Source organism: Petaurus breviceps, unplaced genomic scaffold, assembly GCF_028583685.1.
Source record: "Petaurus breviceps papuanus isolate PSGF00001 unplaced genomic scaffold, PetGlider_PUasm1.0 156, whole genome shotgun sequence".
NCBI classification, from domain to species: domain Eukaryota; kingdom Metazoa; phylum Chordata; class Mammalia; order Diprotodontia; family Petauridae; genus Petaurus; species Petaurus breviceps.
Genome location: NW_027185720.1, coordinates 12,214,146 through 12,224,517, shown reverse-complemented (window position 1 = coordinate 12,224,517; position 10,372 = coordinate 12,214,146). Strand labels below are relative to the sequence as shown.

General features: G+C 44.7%; 1 protein-coding gene across 1 annotated transcript in view; it reads left to right on the top strand.

Annotated features, from left to right (window-relative positions):
* Positions 1-2,129, top strand: part of CACNG2 (calcium voltage-gated channel auxiliary subunit gamma 2) — a 153,231-nt gene extending 151,102 nt beyond the window's left edge. Inside the window, exon 4 of the mRNA XM_069082177.1 lies at positions 1,538-2,129. Coding sequence (XP_068938278.1) covers positions 1,538-2,073 — 536 coding nt within the window. The 3' untranslated portion in view covers positions 2,074-2,129. The remainder of the gene's footprint in view (positions 1-1,537) is intronic.
* The last annotated feature ends 8,243 nt before the right edge of the window (positions 2,130-10,372 follow it).

The following is a 10,372-nucleotide window of genomic DNA, read 5'->3' as shown; positions in this document are numbered from 1 at the left end:
AGGGAGGGAGGATGAGAGGGAGGGAGGGAGGGAGAGCATCAATAAACATTTTAAAATACTCAGGAGAACAAAAGGCCCTTCAGAAAGTATTGCAAACAGGGCAAGTTGGTTCCATTGAATCTACATGTAAAAAGAAGTGAGTGGTCCAGGGGCAGCTAGGTGGCACAATGGGTTGAGCACTGACCCTGGAGGCAGGAAGACCTGAGTTTGAATGTGTCTCAGACACTTACTAGCTAGGTGACCCTGGGCAAGTCACTTAAACTCTGTTTTCCTTGGGGTGGGGGGGAGAGAAGTGGTTCAGTGTGTGACAATTCTTTTTCATTCTTTGCACATTAAAATATTACTGTTATGATATAATAATAAATAAAATTTTAAAAATTAATTTTAAAGGAAAAAGCCTATACTTTGTTTCTTCCCACTTTTCATGTATACCCAACTGACTTTTGAGGAGAGTTCCACTATCTAAATTAATCAAGTCAATCAGAAGATGTAGAGCTGGTAGGGGCCCAAGAACATGGGATGTCAGGGAATGATGAAAGGAACCTTAAAAAATCATCTCCTCATCAGTTCAGAGCTAGAAATGACCTTAGTCATCAAATCAAATCCCCTCATTTTAGAAACAAAGACTCTGAGGCGGACAGAGGTAAAGTGACTTGCGCAAGGTCACACAACTAGCATGTACCTGAGGCAAGATTCAAACATAGGGCTTCTGGACTTCAGACTCAATGCTCTTTCCTCTGCACCATGGTGCCTTTTCCAGTATTTGTTAATCATAAGCTGTGGAGCACACCCTTGACCTCCATTACGATGTAATTTCCTCTAGAGTAGGGGCTATTATTTTTTGGTGGATGGGGGGAAGGCAAGGCAGTTGGGGCTAAGTGACTTGCCCAAGGTTACACAGCTAGTAGGTGTCAAGTGTCTGAGGCCTGATGAGGGCCTCCTGAATCCAGGGCCAGTGAGGGACTATTTTGTTAAACCTTTCTTTCTGTCCCCATCCCTTTGCACAGTGCCTGGCCCATAGCAGGCTTCCTGTAGGGACTGGCACCTGACCCATGTTCTGAAGGGCACTGAGGATTCCCAAAGTCTGGAAGTGAGGAGAGAGAACCATGATCTGTGTGACCTTGGACTCCGACCTCTGAGCCCCTCTAGGACTCGGACCTCTGAGCCCCTCTAGGACTCGGACCTCTGAACCCCTCTAGGACTCATTTCTTGATTTGTAAAAGTTGGGGCTGGCCTAGATGCCTTCTGAGGTCCCCGGCATCTCCAGAGCTGTAAGCCGATGATTGTATGAAAATAACATAAGAACCAAATAAAGGAGATGGCCCCTCCGAGGTCCCTTCCAGCTCTAGACAGAGGCTGCACATCACCTGTGTTACCTTGCTTATACTGCTTAACCTCTCCAGCCTCTGTTTCCTTCTCTATAAAATGGGATACCTTCAAGAGACCTTCCTCATGCTTTTAGTATTCACCAGTCACCGCCTGTTGATCCTCGGAAACTAACGCGCCTTCTTCTTCCTCCCCATCACCTTCCCCGTAGGTCTGAGTAATATAATCGGCATCATCGTGTACATATCAGCCAATGCTGGAGACCCTTCCAAGAGTGACTCCAAGAAAAATAGCTACTCTTACGGTTGGTCCTTCTACTTCGGGGCCCTGTCCTTCATCATTGCCGAGATGGTGGGAGTGTTGGCCGTCCACATGTTTATAGACCGGCACAAACAGCTTCGAGCCAACGCCCGTGCCACGGACTACCTCCAGTCCTCCGCCATCACCCGCATCCCCAGCTACCGCTACCGCTACCAGAGACGAAGTCGCTCTAGCTCTCGTTCAACCGAGCCTTCCCACTCCAGGGATGCTTCCCCCGTGGGCATTAAAGGGTTCAACACTCTGCCCTCCACAGAGATCTCGATGTACACCCTAACCAGGGACCCCCTGAAGGCCGCCACCACCCCCACCACCACGTACAACTCCGACAGGGATAATAGTTTCCTCCAAGTACACAACTGTATTCAGAAAGAGAATAAGGACTCTATCCACACCAACACAGCCAACCGCCGCACCACCCCTGTATGAAGCCGAGGCCCAGAGCTCCAAGTAGGGGCCAAGGGAAAGAGGCCAGGGGAACAGGCCGGGCCAGGCTAGAGTCAGTGGGGGTGGAAAAAGCGGGGTGTGGGGTTGGGGGGAAACAAAACCAACCAAGGGGGAACCTTCCAAAAGCAAAAAAGGAAAAAAAGAAAAAAAGAAAAAAAAAGTCAACAACAACAAAAAATACAAAAACAAAATAAGAGAAATGAAGAAAAAAAAACAGGAAAAATGTGGAAAAAAGAGAAAAAACACTTTAAAAGCAAGAGAGATTAAAAAAGAGAAAAAATAGAAAATAAATTTAAAGAAAATGCATGATTTCCCATGTACCATTATTTTAACATTTAATAAAAACAAATAAAAAAAAAACAAGGGAACCAAGAGAAATTTAAAAAATAAATAAACCAAGGCAAGGACGAGGAGGGAGGCTTTGGGGAATTTTTCAGGGTTTATTTTCTTATTTTGATGAGATTTTTTTTCTGTTGACTTTTAACCCAAAGTGGGCTCTGACCCCCCTTAAGGGGATAGAGGGGAGCAGAGCCCCTAGTCCTCAGGGCTATGAGAGGGCTGGGGGTGATTTGCAGTGACCACCAAGCCCTGGAGTCTCTGGGTTAATGTCCCCAAGCAAGGAGTTCCCATGCCTTCTCTGAACCAGTGCTAGCCTTTGAACCTAGGTCTTTAGGGGAGTCAAGACTTCTTGGTTTCTTGTGGGTCTCTAAAGCATGGGAGGGAGAGAAAGTCGTGAGCTTCGCATGGGCCACTGTCCCCTCTCCAAGCTCCCAATGCTTAATGATGATCCACTATGACCCCTCAGCCCCAGAGTGATGGGGAAAGAGGGGAAGGCTGCCCATGACTTTCCAAGATTCCCAGAAATTCATGGGGAGCTACTTCCCAAATGCTCCTATGCTCAGGGTCAGTAGTGGTGAATGGGGAAGAGGGAGAGGGAGTGGTCCGCTGGCATTGGGCAGATCCAACAAGGCCTGATTCAAACGAAGGTCACTGTTCTCCAGGGCTTAGAAAACAAAGCCACTCCCACCCATCCCCATAAGGAGGAAAGGTGAAAGGAAGTAACCCAGCTTGACTAGTAACCCAGCTTGACTCACCATCCCTCCCACCTCCAGTCCCAGGGGTCAGATCCCTAGCCCACCCAAGGCTTCCAACTGCTCTTCAGCTACTTAGCAAAGAGTAGCTGCCACACCATGAAGCCTATTGTTTCCTCCCCGGACCAGGGATCCGAGGAGAGGGAAGTGATCGATCACAGTGACATGATGAAAAAAGATTTCTTTTTAAAAAAAGAAAGAAAGAAAAGAAAAGGAAAAAGTGGCTTTTTTTTTACTCCAAAAACACCACAAATTACATACATGTAAATATAATATGTGGATTTCCTTGCAAGAGAAATCAGATCATATTTTTATTTTAACTGTTTTTCAGCTTTAAACTGTGAAAAAAAAGGGGGGTAAGAAGGGAAATTTAAATATTAGCAGGAAACATGTAAAGAAAAAAAAAACAAAAAATAAATCCATTTAAATGAAATAATTTAAAAATTTTTTAAGAACAAGAAAAACTAAAAAGACCAGGAGCAGGGCTGACTGGGGGAGAAGGGAATGACTTTCCATGAGAAAAACATCTCTTCCTGTTAAGAGGAAGAAGCTGTTAGTGAGAGAGCATATAACTGGAAACAAAAACCACACATCCCAAGGAGACTCATGCACTCACACACGCAGACATGGCCTCATACCCACTTACCCATCTAGACTCCCCCTCTTCCTGCCCCATGCATCCCATCTCCCCCCTCTACAATCCAGCCTCATGTGCCCACGTTCAATTACTACTGACTCACATTCATGAAAGCCATAGCACACACACACACACACACACACACACACACACACACACATACACACAGACACACACACACACAAGAATCTAACCATGCTTACTGACTCCTGCCTTCACAGATACTCCCATACATGAAAAGAGCCTCTTGTTTGGAAACCAGGAGACCTGGGTTGTGGCCCCATGTTCTGCCACAAACTTACTGTGAGACCTTGGACAAGTCGCTTGATCTCTCCTGGTCTCAGTTTTTTCTTCTGTTAAGTGGAGTTGGGGTGGGGCACCAAAGTTGGGATGGGATGAGCTTTATACGACTTGGGTTTCCTAGGGTTCTCATACTCACAGTGCCCATCCACCCCCCCCACCCACCACCATGGACAGACTCTTGGTCAATACTACTCCCAATGACCAATACCCTCTAAGTCAGGGGGCCCTCACCTAGACACACACACACACACACACACACACACATCCCATAAACCTCCTCACTGTGCTCCCCCACTCCCTGACCCCCATCCATGTCAAAGTCAGATTGCTACACTCTGTGAACAACCTGCCTTGGCATGTTTGTGCTGCTGCTCTGGAAAAGAGGGAAGATGTGCCAGGGGTCCCTTTGAACACTATTTATTCCATGTCCCCTCTTTCAGTGCCATGACCAAGATCAAGAACAGAGAGGAGGCCCTGATGGGCAGGAAAGAGAATGTCTGGCTACCTTGAGTTTCTGCGGCTAGGAGCCTAGGGAACTGTCCTACATATGGAGGCCAGGAGAGATCGCCTGTTGGCAATCTCGCTGGCAGAGAGTGGATGAAGGTCAAGCTCCCGTTCAGTCTATGTCTAGGGGCTAGAAATGTCCTCTCCCCTGACACGTAGAAAAATGGAGTAGTTCACTTCCACGGGACAGACCTTTATCACCTCTCCCCAAACCTGAAATCTCCACAATGAGTGGTCCAGTGTACAAGGGCAGCTTTATTCAGTGGGTTGAGTCACTGACTCTTCCACAGGAGTCAACGCTGGCCTCATCCCTTTCCAGACACATGCCCAATCTGAAGTCTTTTCTGGTTGCCCAGTAATGATCCCTGGGGGGTCTAAAACAGCCACCAAAAGGGCCTGAAACTTTTGAGTTCCTTGCTGTTCTCTCCAGTCCAGAAGGAGCCTGTGGCTGGCTGGTGGGGAGGGACTAAAATTCAGCACGGAACACAGGACTGAATCTCCCTCTCCACCCCTCCAACCCCCAGCCCCAGCACAGAAATACACTGGGCAGCCTGCTGTGTGCAGTCAAGTAAGCAACATGGCCCTAGAAACACAGAGAAAGAAGGGCTGTCAATGAGCATCTTACTGCTTTTGCTCAGTCTGGGCAGGACCTATGGGATGCCTTCTGAATCTCAATCTATCTTTTCTCTCCCTCCTCCCAGACACCAGACCTTAAAGAGAAAGGCAAAAAAACAAAACAGAAACCAAAAGCAAAAAACCACCCAAGCAGCCAACTAATAGACAATAGTGAAAAATTACATCCCATGCTCTGACCCCAGTGGAGTGAAATCAGGGTTGGATCACCAAGGGTCCTTTACAGAATTTGAGGTCCACAGAGGGTTTGCCAAGAAGCAGAGGGAGCCAGAGAATGTGAGCGAGCCATTCCTGTGCAAAAGAAAGGGGTACAAGGGCTGGGGGAAGGAGAAAGGACTGGGCTTGGAGAGGGTTATGGCTCGCACTCCAGCTCAGACCAGTTCAAGAAACCAACCTCCATTTTTCTTTACTTTGTGGGGTTTTTTTCAGACTGTTAAAAGAAAAAAAATTTTAAAAAGCCGAAAACTAAAAAAAAAATTCCTGGTACATGAAATAAAGATTTTTTTTATAGCTTGGTCCTCAAGTAAGTGGATTTATTCAAACTCGTCCCCAGTGAATGCAGTCTCCTGCCCTGCAAATAACCTGGGACAATCATAAAATCACAGAACTGGGAGGGGGGTGAGAGACCATCTGGAAGCCCCATTGATAGCATCCCTGACAGACAGCTACTCAGTTTCCCCTTGGACACTGCCAGTGATGCAGAGCTCACGACTTCACAGGGAAGTTTATGTTGGTTCTTTGTATTAGGAAATTCCTCCTTATAGAGAGACAAAATCAATCCCCACTAACTACCCATTGTTCTTTATCATTCCCTCAGGACTTATACAGAACAAGTCTCCTATTCCGATCAATCAATAAGCATTGATTCAAAGCTTACTCTATGCCAGACACTAGACCAAGAGTTGGAGGAAAAGCAAAAAGTTTACATTCTAATGGGGGGGGGGGGAAGCAATACCTCCATAAGGACATATCTACAAAATATAGACAAAGGAGATGAAAACCTTTGAAATACTTAAAGAGAGATCACCTAGTCCCTCATGCTCCCTTAGTCTTCCCATGACACGGTCCCCATAACGTTCATCATCTTGGCCGCCATCCTTGGGCCATGACCCAATTTGATACTTCTCCCTAAAACAGGGGGCCCAGAGCTGAACCCAAGACTCCAGACATAGCCTGACTAGGGGCAAGGACCCCAGAACAATTACCCACAGCCCTGGAATCTCCAGACTGGAAGAGATTTCAGGGCTCCCCTAGGCCACCCCCTCCCTAAAGCAGGAATCCCCTTTTCATTAGCCCTAATAAGGAATTACCTATCCTGGCTTGAAGACAACTGATAATGGGGAACTCATTTGATTAGAGCCAGCGATAGCTCACATTTACAGGGCATTTTAAGGCTTGCAAAGCAGCTCACATGGGGTATCGTTTGATCCCAAGGCAGTCCATTCCCCACTTCAACAGTTGCATGTACAGCCAAAACTGGCCCCTCTAAATCTTCCTTCCTTTCTTGCCCCCCTATTAACACAATCTAAGAGCCCACCAGATTTTGGGGGGAGCCACATCATCCTTCACATTGAGCCTGCAGACCCCCAAAAGGTGGTGCCCAGAACTGAGGGTGCATGATCGGAATTCCAGATGGGATCAGAGTACTGTGCCACAGAACACAGGTGGACTCCTGGGATCATATGTGGCTGAGGAGGAGCAGTGGGGAGGAGGGAGAGGCAGACACCAATCCGGGATGCCACTTTCTCTCACTTATATTTAGGTCCCTAGAGCCAATATGGAGAGAGCAGAATGGGAAAAGAAGCCATGTATAGAATGAATTAACTCTTGTTGGGAGAAAACTGACCAGATGTTAGCTAAAATAGCAAGCTCTTTGATTCACAGGATGGGTTTTAGAAGGCTAAAGGGTGTTCCCAAGGATCTCCAGGGGCAGAGGAGGCTATGAAGCCCTCCTCCAGCTCACAACATGAATGCTCATTTATGCTCATCTTTCACCACATGAGCTATATAGAATTTGGATAGGGATGGAAAACAGGATATAGCAGGGAACCAACATGACTGGATAAAGTTGTGGATGACTGATCTGATTACCCAAAAACATCCATTAGGTTAGCGCAGGATGCCCTCCTGGGAGCTGAGCCTTCTTAAAAATGAGGGAGGACCAGGCCAGCTTCATAGGCTACTCCATTCACAATCTGGGACCTAGGAGGGGCCCCAGAGACCACGATGCTCAACCCCTCCCCAGTTTGCAGAACAGAGACCAAGTGACCTTGCCTTGCCTAGAGTCCTAGCTAGTACCTGAGACTAGACTCGAATTCAGCTCCTTCTGACTCCAAGTCCAGGACTCTATTCACTCCACCATATTCCCCTCAAGTTTGGGCATGGGAGCCCCTTGAAGACAGAGGAAGTTTTGTTTTTTCCTTTGCAGAGTTAAAAGGAGGAATTTTTTTTTCATGTGAGCAAAAGCAGTTGAGTCAGGGCAGGATATGGTGCAGAGAGGGCAGCAGGTGAACCGGGAGAGTTCATCCCCTGCCCCTCCAAGGAGTTAGTGGGGGACACAAAGCTCACAGAAAAGGAGCACCGCAACAGACCCCAAAAGTATGACAGTCTAGGAATAGTTATACCACATGAGGGTGTAGGCCAGGCGAGGACTACAGGCACAGGGTGAAAAGCCCAGTCCTATAAATGTCAGCACCCTAGGACAATGCCCCATTTGCCTTGTGCTAGATATGCCCTGTTATCTTTGAATCCACACACGCCCAGTATATATGTGTATATATGTATACATATATATGTGTGTATGTATAGGTCAGCTCGGGTCACATCTATATTGTCAGAGAAAAGATTTGAACCTCAGTCTTCCCGACTTTGAGGCTGACTACTGATTCACTATCCCAATGGTTTTCCGAGTGTGATCTTCAAACCCCCAGGAGCTCCCAAGACCCTTTCAGGGGATCTATGAGACCAAAACTATTTTCAGGATGACACTAAAATGTCATTTGCCTATTAAAACACTCCTCCCTTTTCCAATTACATATCAGTGTGAGGCCAAATTTTTTTTCATGTATTTCGATCAAAACAACATCTCACAATAGATGGAATGCAGAAGCAGAGTGGAGAATCCAGCTGTCTTCTCTTAAGTAAAGCATTAAAGATATTTGCAAAAAAACATATTAAATAATGCCATTTTACTCATTAATTTTTATCTTTTGGAAAATATAGCTTTTTTATTAAAAATGTTATTTATGTTAACATGTAATGGCTTTATTGTTATTTTTAATTGAATTAATAAATATTTTAAAATTTTATCAGTCTTAATTTCTAACACAGTAAATATCAATACATACAAACCATATAATCAAAAGCTCTTTGGGGTTCCTCAATAATGTTTAATAGTATAAAGGGGTCCCAAGACCAAAAAGTCTGAGAACCTCTTCATTACACCCTAGACCATCTCTCCTCTCTCTTTAATAAATATGTGCTAAATTTAAACTAAGAAGTGACCATTATGGACTTACAGATTGACTCAATACTTGTATTTCCCACTATGGAACAGGCCCAGCAAGTGGGAGGAATCTGTGTCTGAGAGAAGTCCAAACTCATTCTTTTTTTAATTTTATTTTATTTTAGACTCAAGGGCCAGAACACAAATATAGAATAGAGAAAAGAAAAAAAAACATATAATAAGCTTAAATATTGAAACTTAAATACAAAGAAAGAAAAAAGCATGCCGTGTGCATAGCACAACATAAGAGAGGATTCAAAATAAGTAACTGTAAATTTTCATTTCAAGAAAGCCCGTATGATAAATAATACACATTGGGTTGACAATTGTCCATCTTTTCTTTGCCTCCTTGTAAGTTTTCTTTTGTTCTCCAAGCTCATTCTTAAGATAAGAGGTGACCTTCCCTGAGGACAGTGACCAGACTCCTAATAGAGCTGACCTCAGGCCAAAAGATAAAACAACGGCAACAAAGAAATCTTAGTGCAAGGAAAATAGAGACCCAAGAACCCGTTAGGTCCAGACCCTTAGCTCCAGATGAAGATGCCCCTTGAATCCCTGAATGAGCAAACACTGACCTTCCCTACCCATATGAGGTCCAGGTCGTCATTGGCCCGTATCCAGACTTCCCCATGACCCAACAGCAGCTCTCTCCCCATCTTTAGGACCTGGACTCCAAATCATTCAACCTTTGAGCTTAAGATCATAGGACATCAGAGACAGATAAAGAGAAATGTCATTCTGCTCAAGCATTTCATTTTTACAGGTGAGGAAACTGAGACTCCAAGAGTGATTTAACTAATGTCACAATGTTAACAGTAGGGTCACAACTATCCAAAGGTGCCTTGGCATGTACATGCACATGCATGCATATGCATGTATACATTAACATACACACACATGTATAGATATATACACAGACTTATATGCATGCTTCCCAAAGCTGCCTTCATGTGTATATATGCATATATATATACACATGTATGTAAACATTCCCATACACACATACCCATGTATAGATATATACACAGATTTATGTGTGTATGTGTAAATAAGCATGCTTATATATATACACATGCTACTCAAATCTGCCTTCATGTGTATACATATACATACACATATACCTATATAGATATATACACAGACTTACATACATATATGGTACCCAAAGCTGCCTTTGTATGTATACATACACATACACATGTATAGATATATACAGATTTACATGCATATATACATGCTACCCAAAGCTGCCTTCATATGTATGCACACATGCATGTATATATTCACATACATGCTTACAGTGCACCTATATAGATATGTGTACCAACTTACATATATACATACTACCCAAAGCTGCCTTCATATGTGTGTACACGTGTGTATGTATATATCCATACTTATACATATGTATAGTGATAGATAGACAGACAGACAGACGACGGATGGACGGACAGAGGGATGGAAGACAGATGGAAGGACAGAGGGAAGGACGGACAGAGGGACGGATAGATAGATGGACAGATAGATGATAGATAGATAGATAGAATGTGCATCTCCCTTTACAATTATATCATTTGGTCCTCACACAGCAGTCTTGCCAGATAGGTA